A 27,913-nucleotide genomic window follows, 5' to 3' on the forward strand; every position below is an offset into this window, starting at 1 on the left:
CAGGCTTGTGAAGATACTTTAATACATCTGAAAAGAATGCATATACAAAGAACTTAGACATGAAAAAGCATTGGTTCAACACTAATGAGTCTACAAGAAATTTAAATTGTGGAAGATGGAGAAGATTCCCTAAGTCTTAAATTTTTTTGAATTTGCAAACCAAAATATATTTTTGGTAAAATCCTTATGATACTCCAGATGGTCTATGTAGAGACACTGCACATGATCCTTAGGGGTTGGAGCCCCTCTTACAGGTCCAAGGTTACTCATGAGCAAAATGCAGAAAAAGGGGTTCCCTCAACTGGTCCCAATATGGTGTCACACCAAACACCAGAAGCCCCTCCCTGCACTTCTTTTCAACTGACACAGGTCTATCTTTCCACCTTTCCCCAAAGGATGCCAAGCCATCCAGCAAGAGATGCACCATCAGAGCCAGCTCCAAAACCCATTGTAGCACATCCCAGGTCCCTTTAGGGTGTCCAAGCAGCCGTGTATGTGCTGGTCATTGTAAGCATTTCTCTAATAATTAAGGATTGCCAGAAGGTAGATTCAATAAAAGCCAACTGACCCAGCTAGGTGTACTTCCAAAGGGGCAGTTATTTCTTCAGCACGAGCCAAAAGAATGTGATGGCAAAGATTAAGGAAGAGACCGGCAAGTTAGTCTCAAGTCTGATGGTGCATCCAGAGAAAATCATTCTCCTGTTCCTAAGGCTTTGTAACTTAGAGGATGGGGTATAAATTTATTACCTGCACAGTTAAAAAGCCAGGGCAAAAAGATACAAGGCAACTTCAGAGAAGATGTATTTTCTACAATCCTTCTTAGAGGAGCACCAGCTTGGGACATTTTGCTTTTCTGACTAAAGTCTGCTCATACCCAGGCTGCTGGCTGGCTGCAGAACAGCCCTACAAGGTCTAGAAACCAGAACCAAGTCTTGCCGCACCAGCGTAAGGGGCAAGACTTCAGTTAAACAGCCTAAAATTAGTCTGTTATAGAAAAAGTCATTGAGCATGCCTTGATGTTAAACAAAAAAAAATTAGAAACAATAAACAAAATAAAAAACTAGTAAAGATCAGTGTCTTCTGATAATACATAATTACTCAAAATTAACTAGTTTAAGTGAATTGAGGGGGCACTGGGGAATAAACACTAACATTTTCATCTCACACAGGGATCGTGTGGGGGAGACGGGAGTGCAGGGCATTTATCATTATTGCAAAAACAAATTTTAAAATTTTATCTTTAGTTTGATTTTAACATTGCTTTTAGTATGACATCAAACACCAGCTTTGCAGAAGGGGCTGTGGAGGGACGTTCATAGCAGCACACACCTGCGAGTCTTCTTCGGCTCCGGGGGCTCCAGGGCAGCCAATATCGCTTCGTCAAATACATTCTTTAGGCCTTTCTGAAAAGGGGCAAAGAGAGAAAGGGGCAGTTTCATTTTTGATTTTTCACACAAACAAAACCCCAGAAAGCCAAGTGGCAGCCACACCCCTTAAGGACACATGGAGATCTGCCATCCCTAAAGCCTGCCTGCCCAGCGAAGCTCCGTACAGCTTCTCAGCAGAGCATCTCATTTTCAGAACAAGAAAACTAATCCTCAGAGAACAGAGCAGTGTGCTTCACAAGTAGCAAAACACGTGCACCAAAGTAATTTCCTTAAGGCAACTTTTATGACTAACCGGCTACTCATATTTCATGTGCTAGTAACAAAGTAGAAAGTGCTGCATTCAGATGGAAGAACTTAACCTGGAGCACACCTGTGACAACACACCCCCGTGTGTCAGTGGAGGAGAGACAAGGTAAGTATGCAATTATAACCTTGTCCAGTACATGTTCTGGTCAGGCATCCAGCCCTAAACACCAGGGTTAGAAGCAGCCAGGCAGAGCCCAGAAAGCCGCCATGGTAACAGAGAAGTCGAGCTGGGAGGAGTACAGAGGGGTATCATACACTCTGTTAAGGATTAAACTGGAGCCAGGAAATGCAACTTGAATAAAGTTTCATCAGTCATTTATACAAACAACTGCAATTTTTAATTTCAAAATTTAAAGACAAGCTACAATCGATGTTTTTTCCTTAAAACAATAAAAATCAGAAGCACAATAGTAAGCAGCAGCTTTACATCTTACAGTAACAGGCTTTAAGGATCTATTATTGAAATGAAGAGCTCTACCATGTTAATGAAAGCAATAATTTTAACAGTTCATAAAGCAGTAGCAAGTACATCGATATTTCCTTCCCCCCAAGGACTGACAGATACTCCACTAAAGCACAGACAGCCAAAGCAACAGCAAACATCTCACTGCACACAGGAGAACCAGAAAACCCTTCACTTTACATCATCATTTGCAGATCACCAGTTCAGGTACTTTTGTCATGCAAATACAGTTAAGAGTCACAAGTAGAAATGGAAAACACACCCATTGTTTCTTCCAGTTGGATTCAGGAAGATGAAACATCATCTCTCATTTTTTTGGTCATTCTTTAAACAACAATGTAACCAAATCCTTTCCCCCAACAGCCTGAATTATAAAGCTAGCCACACCTGGCAACCCAAGCAGCAGGGAGTTAAGCGAGTCCAGTTCACGTTCCACAGTCACAATGTTTTACTAAAGATCTCAAGTACTGTTTTCAGTCCAAGAGCTAATACAGAGGTCGCTCTAAGATGGCAAGCAGGCACAACAGCTTTCAATCAAGGTGGTTTGATTCATTTTTAACCGGGTTTCTACAGTAGTGGGACAGAGGAAGCAGCAGCAAGAGGGGAAGAAGAAAGTTTAGAATATACAGCACTTCCTTTTGGGCTGAGTTTCCGGAGGCTCGAGGGCAGCTAGGATAGCCTCATCAAACACATTCTTCAGACCTCTCTACAAGACAGAGGGGAGGAGAAAAAACAGCAGCCAGGTTAGAGGATTAGAGAAAAACAAGCAGATACAAAGAGCATTCAGGAGCAGGCTGAATTCACAGAGGCAGTAAACAGATTTACTTTGCAAAAAAACAAAGTAGATCCCAGGAGAAAATCTCATTTAGATAACCCAGAAGTCAATGACAGAGACAGAACATGTGACAGGCCAAGTCGGACAAAATCAACACTCAGAAGGGCAGAGGCACAAACACAGCAAGAACATGGGGGAGGGGGCCACACAAATGGCGACGGTTTCCGCTCCACTGCTGTACTACGCTGAGGGAGTTTACAGAGGAATAAATCAAGCACACAGCAGCTTGCCCCAGCAGGGGGACCCAAAAGGTCAATCAAACCTTTTGTCGTCACCCACTGTGGATAAGCGAACACCTCGGATGCACAGAGTATTGCTCCCAACTCCCCAGGTCCAGAGCAAAGGCTCCAAACAACTCCTCTGCTTTGTGAATTCAGCCCCTGAATAACTGAAGGTCTCCAAATGGCTGGGAACACACATTCTGGGATGGAAGCAGGACCACCCTGGTAAGCCATCATCACTGGCAGTCACTAACTCTCAAGTCTTTAGAAGTGATGCAATACCTTACCAGTGCTACTCTGACACTGGGAGCCAGCATGGAAATGGTGCATTTCAGTTATTCAGTTTAGTTGCCAAAGCAAGTGTAACCACAGAAAGACAGGAACAGCTTTATGAGTGCAACAATTGGGATCCAACACCAGAAAAGCAGTCACAGAGCTGCAGGACTCTGCAGGGGTTACACTGGAGCACAAAGTATGCGCTGCATTTGCTGTAAGCACAACAGGAACAGTGCAGGGCGTTACCACTCCCACCCAAGTCTGCCAGGTTACACACCACACCAGAAGTGAAACCTGGCTCAGTTTAGACTAACTGGACTCGCCTAAATCTACTGTCATGAGTGCACCCTTCAAAAATTCAGAACTGCTTTATGATAGCTGAAAGCAAACAGAAAAGCTTCAATTACATCCTGTAAACAACTGCAATCTGTGCAAAAATTAATTTGTTTTCAGATCATTCAAATGTAACTGGTTTTTCCCTTAATAGGTTATACTGGATATATCCCTTTTAGAAGGTCTTTAATCTTATTTTACTGAAGCACATACATGGGAGACCTCTAAGGCCTTCTAATCTGGAAGCATTTAAGGCCATCACATAACATGCAAGATTATACTTGAAAGAACAATAGTTTAAGGAAACTACAATGTACATTCTGTACCTCCTCCCCAGCAATTTTTCTTTTTCTTTGAGTGAGTTGCAACTCAGGCTCACAAAAGAGCTAAAGACTTCCGATATATAATGCCTCTGAAGTCTAAATAGTAATTAAATTTAATTTCTCTGTGTGAAAAAGGCTGCAGCATAAAATCAATTATGTACTGTTAAACAGATTAAGAACCCAGGCAGGGCAAGAGTCAAGAAAACAATTTTACTTAAATTCTCCTATTCAGGGATTCCTCTTATTTTTGTATCGCCTGCAAGAAATTTGTTCAGCAGTGCAGAATTTGGGATTTGTTTTGAAGGAAGGAAGCAAAAAAGGGAAGAGGATAAAAAAAAGGACTGGGACAAAATTGTTGTGAAAATGGACCAGGGTTAAAAGCCTGGATGACCACGAGTAACAACATGAAGGGAAGAAATTGTCTTCAATACCACAGACACACAGGCCTGTTAAAATCATGACTTTTGCGTTACACTGGAAACAGGCTGAGATCAGGCTTCCTCCGTTTATGGACAGCTTAAAGCGCTTTATATATCTGTGTCAAAACTGCAACCCACCATCAGGAGAAAATCTCTGGTGTGAGGTACTAGGATTGAGCTTCAGAAAGTGCAGACATCCATACCCAAGAGTAACAGAAGTAACAATCACTGTAGTTGCAATCTCTCAGTCACCCTTTCCTAACAGCAAAGCCTCACCTACCTGTCACAGTAGCACTGGGTGATTTTGTAAAGAAAGGCTTGAGACAGACACTGAAAATGCCTTCATCACAAAAAGGGATTCCACAATCTGAGGAAAGGGGGATAGAACTGGCTCTGCAATAGAGCAGTTATCCAAACTTGGGGAGAAGATACTCTGTCTTTACAAAAAAACCTCAAAACTCAGCCTCTCATGACTCACATAGTACAAAAATAAATAATGCCAGCTCCATGATTCTATGAGTATTAGCTACTGTGGTGTCAAAGTAATTTGTAAATTAGTTGGGAAGAAAAAAAACACCCTGCACTGCTGAAGTGAACCGCACAGACAGCATCCAAGGCAAAGAGAGATTGAACACCCAGTTGAGTCTCACTTCAGCTAAAATCAGCTACTACAGCATCACCTTGCACGTAGGAAAATAACCCTCCAGGCCAGGGAAGCTGCCTTCTGTGTTCAGCAAGCTGCCAGTGAGATCACTGCAGAAGCTCCACACAACCCTGTGCAGATCAGTTACAATGCTGTTTCACCAGCTACTGATGACAGACCCAGGAAAAAAGTGGTGAGTCAACAACAAAGGAAGGGAGAAAAATGGAGCAGATGCAAACCAACTAGTTGTCCAGGTGAGAAGGCTTCTGAATCCTCCTCCCAGTTCACTCCTGACCACTAAAATCATCACTTGGTATACAAGCACTAACGCTCTGGAAGAAAATACAGGCTGAGCTTCCAAGTGCATAAAGTTGTTCACTGCAACAGATACAGATTAGTCTATCGGGAAATAGAAAGAATGGATAAACACCACCATTTTTTTGTCATATCAACTCTTGCTGTAGTAATTCTAAGTGATTCCATGCAATTTGAGCAGACACAAGCTCAAGTCCAAAGCAAGTCCAAAGCTACAGAGGAAAGGGTCTCAGAGAGCAATACAGGACAAAGGCCCTGGCAGGTATTTACCCAATTAGCAGGTTCTACAACCTAGTCAGCAGCAGCATTCAGGCTGTGCCAGACACCATCTAAAACAGTATTTTGGGGCTGAACAGACCCAAGAAAAACTACAGCTCAAGCACGAACAGCCCTCAGCTTGCCTGCGGGCAGTTAGGAAGCATGGCCAAGACCACCTTTTGATCAGGGATTCCCAGGATGAACAGTAGCATGCCTCACCACATCATCTCCAGTGCCAGTGTCCTGCACAACTCCAGCAAAGCCAATTCCTTCACAGGAGACACCCAGGCAAATCTTTGTTACAAAAAAAAAGCCTGAGGATTTTAAATGGAAGAGTAAACATGCAATCTGGAAAAAAGGGGCAAGATAAGTAGAACTTCAGGATTTGTGAAGTTTGGTAATAGCTTTGTGCTCAAGGAGATCAATGAACAACATAACTGGAAAGAGTGAGGAGCTTGATACTGTGCACCCCTGGTTCCATGCACATCAGAGATGAACAAATTCTTTACAGACCAGCATTAAGGAAGCTGTTCAAAGTGTTATAGTCAATTCTGCAAGAGTAAGAACCTAAGATTAAGTTCTCAGAGCATCCAAAGTCAAGCCAACAGGTCAGCTAGCCAGAAAATGGCTCCCACTCTAGTATTCCTAACTGAAAGGGAAAAGATAATTGAGTTTCTTGCTCTCAAATCAGCTACTTGACTTTTTTTTGACTCACATTAACAAGTTATAAACATGATGTAAGAACTGTCTTAAGAACTATTTAACTGTTACTTTCTGTTTTAACAGAGCTTCTATCTGAAGGAAGGACATAGGAAAGAGCTCACCACCAGCTGCACAGGAAGGGAAGGCAGCTATCAACTATGAAGGTTTCCAGCCTTCAAAGTACCAGCATTAACTTTAACGAAAGGCATTTTTTTCCTTTGCCTGCTTGTTTCAGCAGTGACATGCACTCTGTGTCCCAACCCAATTATTGTCCATAATGTACGTTTTAAGTTATCAACGGTTATTTTTCTCCAGCACAGAAGCAAACACAGTAAGCACACCCTCCTCCATCACCCACATTAGGCCTAAACCACACAGGCTGATTTTCTTTGTACCACTGCCAACTCTCTGTGCCTTAGAACAACATGACAAAGAGAAAGCTACACTGTAAATAGCAGAAACAGAGCTTACATCCCTTCACATCCACACTGAGCTGTTTTTCCCTGGAACTGAAAAAAGTATGGAATAAAAGCAAGCAAAAATGGTCAAAGACCAACCCTTACCTGCGTAAGTGCAGAGCATTCCACGTATTTTACAGCCTTCAGGTCCCGGGCCAGCTTTTCAGCAGTCTCTGGAGTTATAGGCTTCTGCTTGTTCTTGGCAAGTTTCTCAATTGTTGAGGGATCATCTCTTAAATCAATCTGGGTCCCAACAAGCAGAAAAGGAGTCTTTGGACAGTGGTGAGTAATTTCAGGTACCCACTAAAGACAGAAGAGACACAGCATTTGTTACTAACTACCTAAGATAACTCCTGACATACTTCAGCAGCTCTGTTTTCATGCAGAGTTCAACCAACCTTTTCTTTCACATTTTCAAATGAAGAAGGAGAGACCACTGAGAAACAGACCAGAAATACATCTGTCTGTGGATAGCTGAGGGGTCGTAATCTATCGTAGTCTTCCTGACCTAGAGAGGAGGAAATTAACACTGTATTAGACCCAGATGACAAAATCCTGCCCTTTACAGGGAGTCAGAATGCACATTTCATCACAATAACATGGCTGTGATTAATCCTAACTCTTAAGCAAATAGCCAAGCACATAGTGAACTCAAACATTTGAAAAATCTGTTTCAAATCCAGAATTCATTCAGTTGCTATGTAACAGTGAGCTGCTGAAAGTCACAGGAAAGCTGGGAAGCCTCCAATACATTTTGAGATCAAACACCCTCAGACTGCATAACACTCTCTTCAGTTATGAAGGACAGTTGCAGAACGTCGCTCCAGTTATAGGTGACCATTCATTACAAGTATTATGCCATCAAATTTCATTACCCTGCAAAAAATCCCCTCCTCTTAAGAAGGGAGAAAAAAATAGTTTTGTTCTGACTTATGCTGTGACTCACTTAAGTGTCTCCAGGCATGAGGAGGAGAATGTGGCTGGTACACATGACTGCGACCAGGCCACCCAGCAGTATTCCCCTAAAACCTCACCAAAGTCCCAGCATGGGCTGTGCTTTGGAAGAAGCCAGCCTCCGCCCTTTGAGTCCCTATGTGCACGCAGTCTCTGCAAGGCACCACTAGCACTGATCCACCAGCCTGACTGTCAAATTTCATTCTTAAACCTCCTCCTGCCCAATTCAGCAGCACTACTTTTAGAAACCCAATTTGGCAATGAAGCTGCTGCACTTACTGGCAACAAAATCCAAAACACTTGTTTAAGATGTCTCAGATTCCAACTAATGCTGTCTCGCTCATCATACAAAGACCTACAAGATCTTGAAGGAGCCAACACAGCAGCTGGGACACCTCAATAGAGAAGACCGACAGTTTGAAGATGGAAACCTAGACATCCCGTCCCGTCTACTGTGCTTGGCTGGACAGAGAGGAGTGAGCACTGACCAGAATCATAGTCTCAGTATGGTTTGGGGTGTAAAGAATCTTGAAGCTCATCTCATTCCAACTACCTGCCATGGGCAGGGACACCTTCCACTAGGATCAGATTGCTGCAAGCCCCAGTCAATCTGGCCTTGGACACTTCCAGGGATCCAGGGACAGCCACAGCTTCTCTGGGCAACCTGTGCCATGGCCTCATCATCCTCACAGAGAAGAATTTCCTCCTAGCATCTAATCTAAATCTAAAATAACGTGTTGCAATTAACAGACTACTCCAAAAGTCCATCTTCCAAGTACAAGCTCAAAACAAAGACTTGGGTTTTAATCTGAGAACCAGCAATAGGGGCTTCATGCATTGCTAAATTTTGTCACCTGTGCTGGCTGGTATTTAGAAAAAGCAGGCAACCATTAAGAACAAATACTTTCCCCTCAGCAGTCCTGCTCTGGAAAGAAAGCCTTTACATTCACAAGTGCACAGAGTCACCTACATGCATTAAAGTAATTTGGTAACTTCTCAAAATTACTAGCTGGATCACTGCTCATGTTGATAACAGAAAATGTGCGTAACTACACACACAACACTTCTCAGAGGTCTGAACCCTCAGCCGGAAAACAGGCAGAGAAGGACCAACACAACCACCCACCCACACAGGGACCATGCAATGCTAGAACTGCTGTAGGACCACCAAGATCCCTACAGCAGACCACACAACATACGTCAGGAAAGAGACTCTCTTTTCCACCTAACTCCTCATCCATGAACTAGGGAGCTTACAGTAATGGGAACACAAATCACATTTTGGAGGAGAACATGGAGAGCTAAGTGAAGCCATGCTGAAGAATACGTTCAGTACAGACAACTCAAGGTACAGATGTAGTGCCAGCAGCAGGTGAGCTCTGGGTGTTCAGGAGCTCCAGAGGAGCTGGCACTGACCCTCTGCACAATGAAGGGCACAGGGACCTGTGGCACCGCCAGCTGATGCACATTCAGAGATACAGCAGGAGCCAAGGACTCAGCTGGAAGCTCCCAGACTTTCAAACACATGCTGTGAGGGATATAAAAGCCCACGGTTTGCTTTGTTCAGTGTCTCTTCCCACAGGCACTAGCTCAAGCTGTTATTTTGGTTTTGCACCACAATTAAATTTTAAGGCTTTGGATGCCTGAGACATCTATGGGAAACCTGGGGCTGAGGCAGTAAGGAGACCTTGTCTGACTGTGGAGTGTGGTGCACACTGAGAATCAAGCAAGGCCCCACTGCGTCACTGAAGTTGCCACTATGAACAGGCTTCAGTCCCAGCTCAGGTGGTGAAGTGTGACCAGATGGCCAAAAAGGAAAGTTTCTTCAACAGCTATAGGGTTTAACTGGAAACCTAAGATTGTTTCATTAATCATATTAGACACTAATGATGCATGTAAAAACACAGCTGGAAACAGATTAAATTATATCAGACAATTTTAGATGAATGCTTATGGACTAAGCTCTCCAGAAGGGCTCTTTTGAAGAAGAGTTTACAAAACCAGTTGCTGCCACATCACTTCAGTATTATTAGGAGGTAGGGATGAGCATCCAGCAGCTGAACCAGTTTCTACCATTTCTTTTCACACATGCAAAGCTGTTTCATCACTGCACATTTCTCCAACCTAAAACTGAGATGCAGCTTGAACAAGAGACCAGCAAATTTTTAATTTTTAAAAGCAGGCAGTGAGAGGGCTTATGAAATCCACACCCTGACTTCATCCACATTAAGGACGCAGAGACATACAACATATTTAAGAGGTTCTAATATAAGTCATCCTGTCTTGACCGAATCAAGAGAGATTTTCCCCTTCCATTAAAAGAAAATCTCAACAAAAAAACCCCAACTGTATGTCTTCATGTTCAACATCACCTCAGGTAAATCTTGGTCAAGTACAATGACACAAGCACTTGGTTTCTTACCTGCAGTATCGAAGAGGCCAAGGGTGTAAGGCTCTCCTCCAATCATCACTGTTACAGCATAGTTATCGAAAACCTGGCAAAAAAAGAGACACATGTTTCAAGGAGACATGATTCTCAAACCATCATCCTACCCACCTTGCCAGAGCACATCTGATTTCAATAAGAGACACTTCTAGGGGAAAACAGAACCATCAGGCTTACAGTGCTATTACCACTAATACTATTAACAGAACAATTCCACATGTAATAGTGATACTCCCACTGTTTCCACAACATAGTCAAGCAAAGGCATGTAAGGTACACCACTGAATAATACACGGTAAAAATCACTGAGCAAAACACCTACAACAGTGTTTTGCCTGTTACTGCAAGGAAGTTTCCTACGCTGCCACAGAAATTCCAAACTTCAACCTTAGTCTCAGACACAGTAAACACACCCTCACAAGGACAGAACAGGTAAAGTCAGCCCTGCCATTCAAGGGCACGCAGTGATGGGGCTGTATCTCACAGTACCTAAATCCTCTGAAGTCCATATTTCTGAGTATCTAGGGAACTCTATAATAGAGTCCATCCTTTCAAGAGAGATTTATCCTCCATCTTTGAAGGAAGCAGTAACTGGTAAAAAATCAATCTGCGTCAAATCCAATCTAAAAGGAGAGTCTGGCTCCAGATACCAAGCTCTACTGCCTCTGCAACAGCACCTGGTACAATAGTACTGCCCTCCAGGACGTTGCACAGATTAAAACCAGCACTACCCACTAGTGTTTCACCCACTAAGTGGCTCACAGTACAACTGAGCACAAGGGCCTACACAAAAGCTCAACTCCTACACCCACCCACTCAGAAGAGCACTGTTTGAGGTCAGCATCCTTCATTTCAATAACGATGTTACCTTCAGAACCACACAGACAATACTGCAGAAACAACCTATGGCTTCAAAAAGATCCTCCCCACTGCAAAAAAAAAAACCAAAAACCCACCACCTGCCCCTGCAAGTTGCTGCATGGTCACTTGAGGCCAGTCAGGATCTCCAAAGAATGATGAGGAAATTCTGCTTCCTCACAGAACTGCAGCCTAAGCAGCTCTCACAGCTGAAGTAAATCCCAACAGGAAAGATATCAGCAGCCACCTCGAAGGCTTTTCATGGAAGTGAGCAGGGAGGGATGTGGAAAACAAGTAGTCACATGCATCTGTTGTTAATAACAGTAAGAGCTTAGGTCCTTGGAAAAAGAAAAAGAACAACAAAAATTGAAGAGCAGTGAGACCGCACTTCAAAGCTGTACTCCCCAGAGTTCAAATGTCTCCTTCCCACCTGACTGCCCTGGTTAAAGACAGACCTAACACTATCCTATTTTTTTCAGCTTTTCAAAACTTACAATGACTGAGAAAGTAACTATGGCCACTGCACACTGCATATCCCCAGAACATCATCCAGAAGCAGAAATCCACTTCTCACACTATTTTGAATTAGCACATTCAAGATTTTAAAGCACTGCAAGAGACATCACTATTCATCCCCACTACCTGCAACTCAATCCATCAAACACTGCACTGGGTTTGCTTTACTGAACACACAAGGGTCTAGCTCCAAATCACACCTTGAGGTTGAGGGATGGTTGAAAGCATTTTCACAGGGCACATTCAACATCCCATGACTGTACTGCTTTAAGACCCCAAAAGACCTATCAGGATGAGGACTCCTCTGTTCCTAGGAACAGAACAAGGAGCCAGAGTGATGAAGGTCAGAGCATTTCCTCTTCCACATGTCAGAAGATGGTTGGCAGCTCAATCCCCCAGCAATATCCCCCCATTTTTGTTCAGCTACCACCTGTAGCTGCCCTTTCAGGGCAATTAGTATGTCTCCTTTCTCATCTTGTTTTTTGTTTTTAAAGCTCCCTATCTGCAAAATGGGATTTTTTAATTTCAATTTTTGTGTTAAGGTACAGTTTCTATTGAAATGTTTGGGGTAGAGCCCTAAGAAGGCCAGGGTTATGAGGCTGGTCTTCACAGAAACCAGGCAACTATAGTCTCATAGTACAATTCACAGACAATTTCATCCTCAGTTGTGCCAAAATGGCTAAAAAACAGAGCCCAAAGCAGTTCCTGCCAATGCCAGGCAGCCCACTGCAGCAACTGGCATGAGCTCTCACTTGAGCTGTCACAACCCAAACATTGCCAGTGCCTTTCCAGAGACATGCCCTTCACTGCCTTGATTTTTGAGAATGGCAACAAAATCAAAAACATACAGGTAACAAACTACGTGCAGTACCACCATGAAACCCATCTTCCACTGGGAAACATCTTTCATGAAGGGAAAGGATTGCAAAACACAGCGCCAACTGAACAGAACTATCTATCGAACTGAAATGGTGTGCTCTCCATCCATACTGTGGCCAGGCCACTGCACAAGAACAGAAGTATCTGTTCTATTTCTCTGTCCATTTATTACTAGAAGCATTAGCTGGAATATCAGAGGTGACATACCAGTTTCCAGAGTCTGAAGTATGCCTCTAGGCTGTTCACAGAATTAGGAATGGGCCTCTGATATCTCCAGAACAGCTAGTTCCTCAAGCCATGAAGTTCAGAGGTAAATAGCATTTTGGAAACATGAGGCAGATTTAAAAGGCACTATAGAGAAGCCTTAGCACACCTTGAACACACTTCACTGGCAACTAACTTTTTGGCATGTTTTCCACATTCCTTTCTAGCAGAGATTTACAGCTAGTACTACTGTGTGCAGGACAGCATACCAACCAAGGCTTTCAAAACATACATTTTAAGATTGTAACATTTTTCAGCTTAATCACTTCCCTTAAGGGGTAAGTATAGAAACACTCACTGCTGAATTCACTGATCAATTTCATTTTGCCTTGACTATAAAGAACAGCTTAAATAGGACAAGCAGCCTTTCACAGGTTCAGCACAGAATGTAGCTGCCCTACAAGCATCACATCAGGATATCTGACACCACTGAAAAACTTAAGAATGGCAAAACGGTTTCAAATGCCACTTCTCTACCAATCCATAAAGAGCCCATGAGAGAGGCTGATCCCGGATTTCTGTGCCTACAGCACAATCCACAAGTTCCCACTAGTGACCACTGCCTCTACCCTGAACACTAGGAGGTTTGGGAGTTCTTTCATGTTCAGCTCCTGATCTACAACTAAAGACAAACATTTTTATTTTGTGGAAATCTGTCCTACCCAGGACAAACCTCGTATCTGCTAAGTTGAAAAATTCTGGATAGCGTATAAAGCCAGTATCTCAAAGAGACGTGATGATGTTTACTGCAACTTCTTTCCCACAAAGAGAAGACATTTTCGTAAAGTCCTATTCCAAAAGAGCTATCAGGCAGAGCTAACTGCCATCTCAGAGGAGCTACCTGGTCTTCTGAGTTACTTTGTAACACAGAGAATATTACCACGCTTTCAGTGGCAGATGTTCTCTGTGATGCATTTCCACGTCCAAATTTGTTTGGGATACACAGATAAACTCTTCAACTTGTATATTAATAGAAGATGGCCTTTTCAGTCCATAACAGAGAAAATTAGTAAAAAGAGCATCCAGTTGCCAGTCTCTTGCAGCAACCTCACTAAAAACTGACCCACCTCAGTGGCAGTACACCGATCTTGCATATGCAATATTAAGTAGAAAAGCACTTTTCTAGCAGGAAGACTGTGCACATGCCTCACAGGCAGTCAAACTGCTCTCAACTTGAACTTTGGATAAGTCAAGGGATTCAGTATTTCAGAAAACTGAGCCTGTGAAACTCAAAACAGTTACTTCAACGTAGTTAAGGACTATGCATACATTTGGAAGTACAAAAGAATGTGACTGCATCCAAACACACTCCTCATACTTAGCTGAAGTTGACAAATCACCCTCCATAGTGAGGGTGAGAAAAATGAGTGAGAAAAATGAGCCTCAGAAAATGTTAACTGTAGTCACTGACTATTCTAGCAACATGAAACACTCCTTTCCCTAAAAACAAAGATGTAGCAGGAAGTGAGAGCAAAACCAGGAGAGCAGGTGTTCCTACTGCTTACTCTCCACTGATCTGCAGTTGCTCGCACTGCTTATCTCACTCACAGAATCCATCCACAAAGAAAATGCAGATTCTGCACAGCAGTCAAGTAGCAAGAACTGACCATATACAGGTGAACTGACTAGCACTACCAGGGGATATGGAAGGGAACAGCATGGTATCAGATTCTCACTTCTCCATGCTGTATTAGTCAGTCTCCAAGAGGCTATAAGAACACGTATTAGGGAATGCATGCCATCAAGGTTAGTTCAAAAAGGAACTCATGCTACCCCGCCCCAGCAAGCCCAAAGAACAATTTGAGCCATTCTCACACTTACCGTTGGTACGTATTCCGATGGGAATTTATTTGTTGTATAAGAAATTAAGAGACAAGTTTTACCAACAGCACCATCACCCACTACTACACACTTGATCGTCTGCATTGTTGAAATCTACTAGATTATCAACTCCAAAAAGAACCTAGAAGAAAAAAAAAGATACATATATTTAGATGTTTCCCACATGCACTAGATAGCCATGCACATAACTTTTGACATGAGCCCAAACCACTAATAGCACATGTGAGATATGGACACATGACATTCCTAAATGAGTTGGTAGATCCTTTCCCTCCACCACACACACAAAGCAGCTCACATTCATAAACAGAAGAATTCTTGCCTAGTTACCTAGAGATGGGCAAAAACATCTTTTGGCTTTTCCAGACTCGATTTTTATGCATGGAAGTATCTTAGCCTCACATGCACTGGAAGCTGGAAGCGTAAGCTCTGGTCTTGAAAGCTGCTCAGGAACACATCTGCCTTCCAGAGAGTTCCCGCTGGAGAGCAGCTCAGCGTAAGACACACCAGAAGTGTTTATGGAATAGAAATTAACATGTACAGACAGAAATAAACATGATTATTTTCTTCTCTCCCTGTCTTTTTTAGGACCTAAGCATCATTTTACAATTTTCTGGTTAAAGTTGCTAGTTAACACATACCTTTATGCCCACTGTGAAGTGTTTACAGCACTGAGAGCTCAGCAGGGCATTCAGATCCCAAGGAGACGGGATTACTCTTCTGACATCACAAAATCTAAATGCACCCAGTTACTCCAACACAGTCTCAGCAAAAACTTTAGTGCATGAACTAAACCAGTATGCATCACAATATCTCCTCCAAACACTTGCTGGCTATCTCCAGTGTTGCACAGCTGTCTTTCATTTGTGTATTATTTTAATTAGAGGTGTACCAGGCCTCTGGTCATGCCTTCGCATAGATGTGTGAAATCCTAACCCCAGGAAATTAGTGGCAAAGCTCTCACTGACTGTCAGCATAATATCATCCAAAACACTTTTATTTACAGCAACAAAGACTTGCTGCACAGTCTCTGTAAAGTCCTGAGGGGGAGCAGGAGGTGTTGCAAGCAGCAAATTTGCCATCACAAATTTGCCAGCAAAGCTTTATCAAGCAAGGATGTTGCCATGGTTCTCAGGTCTGGGTAACTGCAAGTCGGGTAACTGTATTAAAAAATCCAAATCAATCCCTCCTGAACTATTCATTTGGTCACTTCCTGAAGATTTCACTTCTTACAGTAATGTAAATAAAGTACAGTGCAAATCCAAATTTTTGAGGCTTTAGTCACAGCCAGCAACATGATTTGATACTGTGTATCACACCGTCATGCCTGCAAGGAAAGGAAATTGCTAGGGACTCAAAAGAAACATACCACCCCCAGCTCTTCTTTAGATACCACAGGGTTGCTCTAAGATTTCAAGAAAGACAGCTACCTTCATAATAAACATCCTCAAAAGTTCCTAAGAACAGTACTTTGTAGGGGAATACTAGCTACAACCATTCCCACAAGACCTGGACAAAACCACAAGCAGTTTTAGGAAATGGCAGCAAAGATTCTCAGGGCAGGCCATCAGCAAGCACCTGGTACACCAGGCACTCACATTGCCATCCTCACCTATAATTCTTCTTTCAGCAAGCACAGAGATAATAAATTATGTGTGAAAGCATCAGGTGTTGCCACCAGTGCCCCATTTCAATATCAATAGAATCTATTGATTTATGCAGATCTCAGTTTCCCAGCAGACATCCAGAAGGATGCACTGTGCAGACATATCAACAGGCCCTTCATTAATACAACAAAAAGCTCTGCAATTTGGCCCTGAAGCAAACACATATTTACTCAGAAGGAAAAAGCAACTATTTACATTTCAGAAGACATGTTCTGTGTTCAGGCCAGTTCAACTGTTTACACCCAAGTACTATTATTCAACATTGCCTCAGTTGCGAAGGGCTCCCACAGTTCTGCCTTGCCATGCTGTCAGCACTGATTGATCCCAGAGAAAGTCCCATTTCAGAAGAAAAAAAAAAAAAGAACAACCAGACAGAAAGCAGGCAGTGGAGCAGCACAGCTCAGGCCCATATTAAGAAAGTTTTCGTGCTCAGAGAAAAGGTGCAAAGGCATGAGCCACTCATTAAGGTGATTTCAAAAGGAAAACATGCCAAAACTCAGGCAGAGCAAACGAACCCAAGTGCATTCCAGCTAATCCCAGACACAGTCAGCAGTATGCCCCGCTGACATAGGCAATACAATTCTACCATCTACCTTTCGGTCTGGGCAAAGCCCAAAGCATTCAGCTCTGCTGCTGCTCAATGCGAGTAAGCTGCAGCCTCCAAGAATTCCTCTCAGAGTTAGTAAATGAAGTACAAAACAAATCTCCAGACTGGGTTTCCCAGGCACTTCTCATATGTTTTTCCAACTTCCACTCAAATTTGTTACACTGCCCAGCCAGTCCCTGGAACCCCTGCTCCAGCTGTCCTTGCTCACCTCAGGGCTGGCACTAGTGGAGGAACATCCCTCTCACGTAACAGCACTTACAGTCAAACCTTTAGAGAAGCACTCTTTCCAAGAAGCTCTCTCCTTGGCAGACGAGAACTCCTCCATGCTGTAATCCTCCCTTCCTGTTCTACCTGTAAGTTACAGGTTACACATCTGCTTCAGACCACCTGTCCAGAGCCCAGAAAACACACTAGAGATAGAATCCTGACTCTGAAGCATTCCCTGTGCTCACTGCAACAGACCAATCCATGACTCTCCATAAACTCAGGTTTTGTGTATTACCAAAAAACCTCACATACACCTTTGTAAAAAGAAAAAACATTTAAAGCTCATTACTCCAGAGAGCATCAAGCAAGCCACAGTACTAGGAAGTGTCTCAGGTCACAGAGTTTGCTGCAAGCCTTTGCTTCTTCCCTGTCCTTGGATACACGCAAGTCCCCCCACACTGACACTGGGAGAGAAGATTTTGTTCTCTGGCAAGGGCTCAGGTCAGAGTCTGGGGCTGACACAGCACCAGCTGCACACATCTCATATTATGCCTACCACAGCTCTGACTACGGCAGTGAGCTACCAGCTCTATCCCACACAGTTTCTCTCAAAGAAACACCAGCACTGCAAATCAAGAGCATCTACAGGAGCACTGCTCATTCATTCTCTCTGCACCTCCAATTCCCTCCTGAAGCAAAGCATTGGTGTAGAGCAGATCAACGACTCAAACACACAAGCCACTGCACAGGGTGAGGCAGCACGCACTACTGTTTTCTACCAGGTGACCTGATCCTTTCAGTTTTCTGGCAGTGGGAATAAAACAGAGAGCATATAACCCAAAGCCTTGCTCTGGAGCCTAAAGTAGAATTTGAATGGCACAACAGGGGTCTGGAAAAGCCCAGGCAGGGCTGTTTTCTTTCTTTTTTGTTTTTTTCCTCCTTTCTAAAACACAAAACTAACAGCATTTACCATTAAACAATTGAACTGGATCACTGGAAATTCTCTATGAAACAAGCAAGTACCACTGCTCTCACACAAGTTGTTCAATTCTGGTTGCCTCCACCACAATTAGACACTTCAAAATTACACATTAAAAGAGACAAAAATTTGGGCACATCCCTTAGGTAAAGAGACCCCCCTACATTTTTTAAATGGATGCATAACTTTATGCTTAAATACTGAAACAAGATGGTGTAAGTTTTAAATAGATTTAGAGTGTTCAGCACAGGCCTCCAAAGTCTTAGCAGTGGCAAAGTAGCTGGATGAGCTAATGTTTTGCACTTGTAAGAAGTCCACAGATCACAGCTGAAAACAAGCTCATTTCTAAGGAGCTTAGATACACAATCCTGGGACCTCCTCTTCCATAGGAATAGCTTTAAAGATCATTGACTTGTGGTTTAAAAGTATTTAATCCAATTTGAGATTAACCACAGAATAACTCATCCCCAGAGTGCAATGACAAGGGAAATAGAAACAAAGAAGTTACAGAGGCTTTGGGCTTGTTGCCCCCCAGAAGTCACCACCTACTAAAAGGAAGTCTGTATGTACAACACCCAGCAGAGAGAGCACTCCAAGCAGTTTTAAATATCTGAAAGAATTGAAAGAGACTGGAAAGCACTGAAGTCATCCCAGCCTGAGGGCAGTGAGTTGATTTTGAGCCATGTAATTGTGTGCCATCTGGCCAAGCCCAGACAGAAGAGCTGATAAAGACTAGGAATGCAATGCAGGTCAATATGACTTAGTTCTGTTCAAGGAGCTCTGAAGATTTCTTAAAAACATACATAAAACATATTAAAAAAAGAAACAGAGCATTGCACTGATTTGATCCCTCAAGCCTCTCTGTAGTGTAATCAAAACCTTCAGCAATTCAATAAAGTACATGTTAACTAATGATACTTGCAGTATTTGCTGGATTTTAACCTGCTCAGCATGTGACCACAACAGCAGGGTTTCAGAGAACTCAACACTGTCCTAGAGAACTGGGATCTGGCATCTGGAAACTGTGGATTATACAGCCATGTAAACTCTGTCAAATTCATAGGCACATTTTACAGAATTTTGCTTTAAAGCTCGATTACACTTTTGTGGAAGACAGCTGATCTGCATTTAGGATTAATTCCAGAAGTGTTAACAGAGACGTGAGCAATACAACAAACAAGGAACAGAAGTCTCCAGGGGGACATTCTGGAGCTCGGTAATCCTTCCTGGAGCAAAGGAAATTCAGGAGGGACACACTTTGGTCACACAGGCCTGTTCAAGCACCAAGACACTAACCAATCACAAGAGGCTGAAGAAATCCACGGTACCCATGGCAGGTTCCCACTGACTAAGCACTAGCCATACCATCCCAAACACACTTGCATCTTTTGTGCAAGTCTGACTTTCCCATCCTAGAGGCAAGCATATGAAACATGGTGGTACTACGGGAGCACTCGGCTTTCACAAACTTTATGTAATTTAAGAGTAGCTCCAATCTGTTCCAGTACCTATGTGCACTATTAACTGGAGAACTAAGTGAAATTTTGTGCGGTTTTGTACACAATCAGTGTTCCCTACTAAACTCAGAATTACAATCCCCACGATCTCACCTTCACTCTTGCTTCACATGTAATCTGAAGAAGAAATCACAAGCCTTCAAGCTTGTTAAAATTTCTCTAACTTTTAAGCTACTGAAGTTTGTTTTCAGGTTAAAATGTGCACATTCTCCCAGCTAAAGGAAACTGTGCTGTCAGATCTGTCTGCGTGTCCTGAACTCGCTTCCTGCCTCGGCAGCACCACCACTTCCTCTATCAGGCAGGACTGAAACTGCTGCCATTTCATCACTAGGACTGGCTACCTTGGCTCACTGCAAGGTACTGCCAACTAAGAACCAATCTGTGGTGCTCTCTGGGATACACCATTAGCATAAGAGTTGAACCTTAACCAGTCAATCACAGCTTCCAGATCCTGTTTGGGCACCTGCTCCTCATTCAAAGAAAACAAGCAGCCATTTCTGAAAACTAAGATTTTTTTTTTTCCCCATCCAATGTCATTTTACAGTTAACAGTTTATTCATCCAACTCAAAGCACTCAGGAGTCCACAATGACAGGAACAATATTCACAGGATTTTATTCATGATCTCAGGTAACTACTTTTGCCCTTCCATGGTAGTTTCATTTCATATCCTGCAAAACCACACAGTTCTAAATAAAGTCCTCCTTTGTATTGATAATTTCTTCCCAATTTAATCTATTCCATTTCAAGGTCCTTACACTCAGCCACCTCTTCTAGCCTTACTACAAACACTTTTGCTTTTCAAAGTGACAAATCTCTCCAGTCATAGGGGCACCAAGGAGAGGTACTTGGCTGCTACAATCCCAGCAACCTGATTTGCCTCACCAGAGATACCTACCAGCATTACATGGAAGAGGCACTCTACGCCTATATTACAAACACTACATAACAAAGGTCACCACATACAACACACTGTTTCTCTGCAGAGATCCCAAGCCATTAACAAAGGGACCACATGAGCTCAGCTGCCAACCGCACAGGGAGAAGACCTTGGACCTCTTGGTACAGTCACAAAACCTGTGATGTAAAACACAAACAGAAGCCACTCTCTGAGTAAGAGTTAACTACAGAAGGATGAACTGGCACAGAAAGCAAGACTGGTTTTAAGAGTAGTATCACCAGGGCCAGAATTCTCCTCTGCACATGTGCAGCAACCATCTACAGACACAATGAAAATCCTCCAACCCAAAAAGCCCACCTTCCAGCTTGCTAGGAATCATCTTCTTCATGAAGATCTCACCCCAGAACTAAACACATCTGCCACTTCTATGCTAGTAAAGTGGCAAATGACACATAAAAGAATATATTAGGTTCTAAACTACCTGGTGCCCAAGCTCAACCGCCCATCCTGCCCAGAGCTTAGGCTGCTGCAGACACTTAATCTCTATACACAAACACACTTGTTCCCAGAGGTTCCAAGTCAAGTTTATCACCTGGGTCTTTAGTTTCTTAGGTGAGACTTAAAGCGGCTGTTGAACTACAAACCAGAACAGTACTGAAGTTCCACTCCTCTAGAACAAGGGAATCATGAAATCCAAGCTAAAGCCTGCAAAAGCACAAGGGACAGACTTGAGACACAATCTTGTACTCCATCAGTTCAGGATCTTGAAAAGGCTATCGTGCTTTAAGCACTGTTTTGGGGTTAACTATCACTAACAGATCAGACACAATCCTTTAAATACTACCAGTTCTCCCTGCAGAGTACAAATTCTGTCTCCAAAAACCAGTGTTGCTGTTTACTTTATAAGTGTGTCTAATTACAAGACAGAGGCACAAAAGTTCAGTTGCACTAGAAGCTTTGTCAAGATAAACACAAGAACTCAGGTAAAGACCTGGATCTGCAGTGGGTGGGTTTTTATCTGAAGTTGAAGAGAACGACAGCAGCAGAGCATACTGCTGGGCTCCATCCTACATGCCTGCTCACATCAACAGTCTCAACCTGGTGTTGGATGTCAGCATGAGAAATCTGTGGGCAGGCACACAAAAACAAGCAGTGGGAAGAGCCACAGGATCACCATCACCAACAGAGCTGGATCAATACAATGACAGCCCTGGTTTATCTCATAGGTTTCTGTTGTTCTTGCAACCCACAAAGTTTGCTATCATCACGGGAATCCCTGTTGGAAGATAAAGCATGTGTCTGAAGTCCTCAAGCATCCCTTAATCTGCAGATTAATGGACTCAACAGAGCCCGTATACCCCAGCACCTCTGCAGGTTTGAAGTCCCCTTTCTGGACAAATTACTATGAATTGCCAAAGAAGCAATAAGAGATCTCTTCTCAAAATGCAACTATCATAGAGCTATCATAGAATAGAACAGAATATGCTGAGTTGGAAGGGACCCCACTGTTTGAGGTCAACTGATATTTTCTATACTTAATGTAATTTTCTCTCTCTAATTCTGTAATATTTGAGAGCTACTCTGCACATCTTCCTAAAGACTCCTCACAACCGCCTGGTACACATACACAAAACAGGAAGTGAAGACAGTTGGGCAGGGGAATTTGAATAGCCTGAGCCCAAACTACCAGCAGCACCGTAACACACATACCAAGTTTTGCAACTTCAATAAAAAGAAGAGGAAAAACATGTCATCCCATTTTAGCCCTAAATTCAAAACCAGAAAGCTGACCAGCTAGGTAGTGTGACTCAGCAGGCTCTGCTGCCATATCAGTTACACTGCAGCGCAGCTGTGCCTGCACCTCCTTAGCCACAGGTACTGCCCACTATCCCACCTCAAGGCTCCAACCAACCACCTTCAAATGAACACAAACTCCACAGAAAAAAAGTGACAACTTTCCCATTATCACTCTGGTTAAAGTTACGCTGTCAAAAGTAGCATCACCACTGGAAAAACCTGCCCCTGATTAAGCACTGGGAAGTGTGTGGGGTTACATTAAGCCCTTTTCTGCCAAAGGCATTTTAATCTTATTACTCTTCACTTTCACACTCTACAGGAGGCTGTATTCCTCAACCATGCAACAAAATCATGTTCAATATTTTATTACCACTTAAAAACCCCTATTTTCACTACTTTGTTGCATACTGGTAATATTTAAAAATACAAGCTGCACCTACGCTCTTATTTGAACACAGCATCCAACCAAGGCCCACGTGGCCCTGACGGTTCTCCCCACTTTCCCATGGCCAGCTACATTCAACAGAGGTAGAAAAGATATTGGGAGAAGTTCCTCTATTTTGAGGCACGTTTTCCTTCATGAGAAGCACGCTGTCTTGCACACTGCAGCAGATCCTGCTTAGCCCTGTTATGCGCGGGGAACAGGACAGCTGCAGGTCCTCCATCCACACAAACAGAAAGTTCCCGGGAAGACGCACTGTGTTCAGGGAGAATAGCTCAGGCTGCGTACCAACATGCTGTTTGAAGACTCCAAAGATAAAGCCTGGTTAAAAAACACTGCAAAAGCAACTTTTTCCAGATACTGAGCTATCCTGGATCGCTGTTAAAATAAAGTAGCTGGAAGGCTCACCAACACCATGACAGCAGCAGGGGAGCTGCCCTTCATTCACCTAACCAACAGAAGGAACCAGAGCAGCTGGAACCACCCCACTTCGCCAAGCCCAAGATGAGCCCCAGCAGCCCTCTCCTCAGGACCTGCTGGGCAACTGGCAGTTATTCAGCTATCGCCAGATGCACAAGAGGCTCATGAAAAAGTAACAGCATTCCAGGACATGGGAGACTCAGCAACACTTCACATGCACTAAACCCCAAAGTACCACTGAACTCAAGGTAACTGCTCAAACACACTGATGCAGTCAGATCCAGGCCCCACACAAGCCCCTCAGCATTCAGCTGTTCCCCAGCTGCTCTTTGGTGCACACAGTCATCCAGCTCATGGAGTGGCAGAGGCCTTCCTGACTTGCATGCAAAGCTGCAGGATCATTTTTGTCATTATTTCCCCAAACAAAACACTCATCACTGGCCAGAAACACAGGTCAGCATCCTTCAACTTGAGACGAGCTGAGCAATTCTAACCAGCTTGCTCCAAAGCAAGATAGTTCTGGCAGTCTCAGCTACTGCTGTGAGTCTAGCAACACATGCCACATCAACCCTCTGCAGCTCCCCCAGGGTCTCTACTGGTCCCAATCCACAGCAGTCTAAGGCTTGCTCTAACACCACCTCAGCTTGGTGAAAACCTTCACCTGCCAGAGTTTGGTCTACACTGGAAAACACATGCAGATCCCATGCAATCTCATCACAGGCATGGACAACTTGGCAAAAATGTAGCTGGAAGTACCTACAGGAGACAGGTAGTACCTCTCCAGACAAAGGCCCCAAGGAAGTCCCCATGTTACTTTACAAAAAAGCTTCTGTATTTTTTCATGAGACAAGAAAAAGAAAATGGTGCATGGACCAACTCTCCTGGTAGGAATTATGCCATAACACTGTAAAGTAATGGGGTGAACTGGCAGCACAAGAGCTTAAACCATAATAACAGCTTTTAAAATCTTTTCAAAACAAATTCTTTGTTTTCTCTTTATAAAATATCACTTGTTTGGAAGAAAAATCAACATTTTAAAGGAAAGAACAGCTGCTCTACTAAAAATTAGTATTTTGAAGTTTTACAACTCTTTAGGTCAGAGTCATTCTCTGAAACTCCAAGGGGAGATTACAAAGATTAATTACACAAACTCTGCTTCTTGTTCTCACTGTTTGCAGTTTTCTGCACACCCAGGGCCAGGTAACCAAACCCAGTTCATCCACTCAAAAGCAACCTAAAGGATCCCCCACAAGAAGCTGGAAATTACCTCCCTTAATGCCATTCCTGTCACTCACCTCAAGTACTGACATACACACCCATGGGCTGCAAGAGGAAGCTGACCACTATGTTGGGGTCGCCAGACATCCTCAGGAAGGGAGAACTTTTGTGCCAGGCTTCAACCCTTGCAGAAACTCTGGGGAACGGGATTTCTTTACCTACCACTCCTAATGGCAGTCCTTCCTGATGGATATACACTCAGTTCGTATAGTGTACAACCATAATAAAGTGTAAAGTGTAGGGTCTGGCGAAAGCCAGATAATTAAATGATGACCAGCTGCGAAAATGTAAAGATACTTAAAATTTCTTTTAAAATTTTGCATAAAAGCTTATCTGGTCAATAAGTTGCTTTATTTGTCATATATTAACAAGGGTGCTTTCACCTACATTTAATGTAAGGGAGTGAGAGGAGCCAAGGAAGAAGATTAAGTGGTTAAAGAGGGCTTCTTGCTACCTGAAGCACCAGAAACCCGGGAAATTTTACTTCCATTTGATTTGACAGAACTTTCATCTTCTAAAATTAAAAAGATATCATTCTTTTTTTAGCAAAGAATATTTTCCTAAAAGACAAGGATAACTACACCCCCTACAATTCCTCCCGTCTCTCGTTCTAGAAACTCCTATCATAAATTCATGATGGTGTCAAAGGACAGCAGGAGAGCTCAGCTGACCACAAAGAGCAGGCAGAGGAATAAGCACACACAAGCCCATAGACAACTTTCAAAGCTGAGAGCACTCACATGGGCAACAAGCAGATTACACACACCTCACCTGCAACATCTTACATAAACCTCAGCTGTAGTGCTGCACGTTTGTTTATTGTCCAAGTCTTCTGGAGCTAACAGCAGAGCTGGAACCCAGCTACACCAACCCCCCCCATGGTAACAAGAGAGTGGCTGAAAAGGTTTTAATTGTAAGGTCCAGCTATCTATGCTCATAAGACAGAAAATTATTGTAGTACTACAGCACTATTTTAACCAAAAAGAAACTTTACATCAAGATTAGTGGCCAGCTTCATGCTGCACTTTCCATCAGCCACACATACGGTTTAGAGCAAGGAAAGCCCACAGCACACTTATAAGAGAAATCCCTGGGAGTTTCACAGGGGCTCCATTTCTGTTTACTGTTGGTTTTTAGCAGGACAGTTTTCGAGTTTCCGTTTTAGGTACTTCACACTCTAGAGCTTCCAGAGCTTTTCTATTTAAACAGTAAAAACATCACAAACTCCCCAGCCCTACCATCAGTTTTAGGCAAACAAACAATTCTAAAGCAGAGCACTTAATGAATTCAGAGCATCAGCTGCAGGTCCTGAATAACCAAGTTCAAAGTATGCAAATCTAGTGATTAAAATTTCTGCCTAGGATATGTTACCAAAGTGAAAACATGTTTTATCTTGCACCACAGTAATTTTTTATTCCTTGCCAAGACTTAAAAATCTTTTTTTTTTGTTACTGAAGCATAAATGAGAACTGTTTAAACATTAAATCATTTTTACAGTCAGCAATATACTCATTCAAACCTTACTTGTATGTCTAAGACCTGACTCAAATACACACTTGCCTACACTATCTTCCTCAGAACCTTACATTAACAAGAGTTTACAAAGCAGAAGTTTACAACAGAAGGGAAGTTTACAACAGCTTCCTCACGTACAACCAGCTGAATATAATTTGCTTACTGAAAAAGAGAAGCTGTAATGCTTTACTGAATTATCCCAATCAGCAATACAAAGAGCTTGATCCAGGTTTTAAATGCTCCCTTCCAAAAAAAAAAAAAAGTGTTTGGGGCACTGCAACTCAATACTTTGAACAACCCACACCTCCGTCCTGGGAGAGAAGCACAGATGAATACGAGACAAAGACAATCACAGATGGCCAGACCAAGCAAGCCACTTCTGATCACCCAGTTGCCATCTAACATGGCCTCTTCACCAGAGCTTTTCTTCCTCATGCTGCTGTCAAGATGGGATCTCTGGCTGCCCCGGCCACAGCATCCACACAGAAAGGACACTAGGAATCCTGAGCACGAGAATGCTCTTTGTTAAGCACAGGTTTCTAATGCTGGCTGTTATGTTCACAGCTACCTGGCCCTGTGACTGTCTCCTACTGCTGTCACCAGCTGCAAGTTCTATCTACTTACAAATACACAACTGAAGTCTAGATCACTAAAACAGACCTTTAAAACACAGGGAAGCGTTATGTTGCAGCAGTATATACATTTTATGAGATTCCCAAGGAGAATGAAAAACACATGTCAACACGAACCCTCGAAGCAGTGTTAGCTGCTGCCCCAGCTACAGCCAGGGGCATCACGCTGTAACGAGAGCTGTGGGACAGCTCTGGGTAACCCACAGCACTGGGGCTCGTGAGGCAGATGCCCAGAAGAGTCTGCGACTTCTCGACTGAGCGCTGTCTGTGCAGGGCACATAGCTGGAGCTCAATCCCTCACCATGCCCGAACCCCCCTGCGATTCAGGGCTCCCGTGGCACGGCACACCTCGCCCAACCCATAGCCCCCTGGGGCTTCTCCCACAGTCCCGGGCGTAGCCGGGCTGCACCAAGCGCGGAGGGCCGCGGCTGGAGCCGGGACGGGCAGGGCGGGGCTGGGACGGGCAGGGCCAAGGGAGTACGGGCGGGCCCCACCATGGCTGCGGAAACGCTTCCTGCGCTGCTCCGAGGGTCCAGTCCGTCCGCCGCCCGGAAGGGAGGGGGGAAGGTGGGCAGGAGAAGCGGCGGCCATGCCCACCGTCTCAACAGACCAGGCCCACAAAGGCAAGCGCCCGCCAGCAGCCACCGAGACCCGCCGGGATGAGGCCGCCCTTCCCCCCGGCAGGCGGCTGCCGGGGAGGTTCCGCACACACAGCGGGCCCGGCAGGGCGGCTCCCGCACAGCGGGCGCTCCGACCGAGGTGAAGGCCAGGGCTCCACTGGTGGGTGCTGCGCGGAGATCAACACCAGCCGGTGGTCCGGGGGTCCCAGTGGCTCGGCCGGGGGTCCCGGTCCCGTCTCCGCCCCCCTCCCCCCCCCCCCCACTCTCACCTCGGACGCTCCGCCGGGCGTTGGCAGCTCACTGCGGGGTCTCCTCGGCGAAGGCACAGGGGCAGCCGATTGACGTCATCGCGCAGCGTGCTGGCGAGGGGCGTGCCAGCTACAGCGCCCCCTGCCGGCCACGCGCCGCTGCTCGCGCCGCTGCTTGGACCGACAGGGGGCGCGCGCGGGCACGGCCTGCCCCATGTGGGCTCGCCTGGGCAGCGCCCAAATTCCCTGTAAGATTTTTTGGGTTTTTTGTTGTTGTTTTTTTGTTTGGGTTTTTTTTTTGTGTTTTTTTTTTAGTTTTGTTGTTGTTGTTTTTGTTGGTTTGGTTTGTCGTTTTGTTTTGTTTGGGTTTGTTTTTTATTTTTGT

General features: G+C 44.0%; 1 protein-coding gene across 2 annotated transcripts; it reads right to left on the minus strand.

Moving 5' to 3' along the window:
• On the minus strand, positions 1–27,655 carry CDC42 (cell division cycle 42). 2 transcript variants are annotated; one of them, XM_036396380.2, is made up of 6 exons: positions 27,550–27,655; positions 14,679–14,820; positions 10,317–10,389; positions 7,339–7,448; positions 7,046–7,243; positions 1–1,403 (listed from the first exon to the last, which is right to left on the minus strand). In XM_036396380.2, exons 2-6 carry the CDS (start codon positions 14,781–14,783, stop codon positions 1,314–1,316), a joined length of 576 nt encoding a protein of 191 aa, XP_036252273.1. In that variant the 5' UTR covers positions 14,784–14,820; positions 27,550–27,655; the 3' UTR covers positions 1–1,313. The 2 variants fall into 2 exon arrangements, with proteins under 2 accessions (XP_036252273.1, XP_036252272.1); XM_036396379.2 differs by lacking the exon at positions 1–1,403 and adding an exon at positions 1,993–2,863.
• Between the last annotated feature and the right edge of the window lie 258 nt (positions 27,656–27,913).

Source organism: Molothrus ater, chromosome 23 (genome assembly GCF_012460135.2).
Source record: "Molothrus ater isolate BHLD 08-10-18 breed brown headed cowbird chromosome 23, BPBGC_Mater_1.1, whole genome shotgun sequence".
NCBI classification, from domain to species: domain Eukaryota; kingdom Metazoa; phylum Chordata; class Aves; order Passeriformes; family Icteridae; genus Molothrus; species Molothrus ater.

Coding starts and splice junctions, on each gene's coding strand:
- CDC42 (XM_036396380.2), bottom strand. CDS start 14,783: ATGCAGACGATCAAGTGTGTAGTAGTGGGTGATGGTGCTGTTGGTAAA. Junction 10,390..14,678: donor CATCGGAATACGTACCAACG/GTAAGTGTGAGA, acceptor TTTTTTTGCCAG/GTTTTCGATAACTATGCTGT. Junction 7,244..7,338: donor TTGAAAATGTGAAAGAAAAG/GTTGGTTGAACT, acceptor TTCTGTCTTTAG/TGGGTACCTGAAATTACTCA.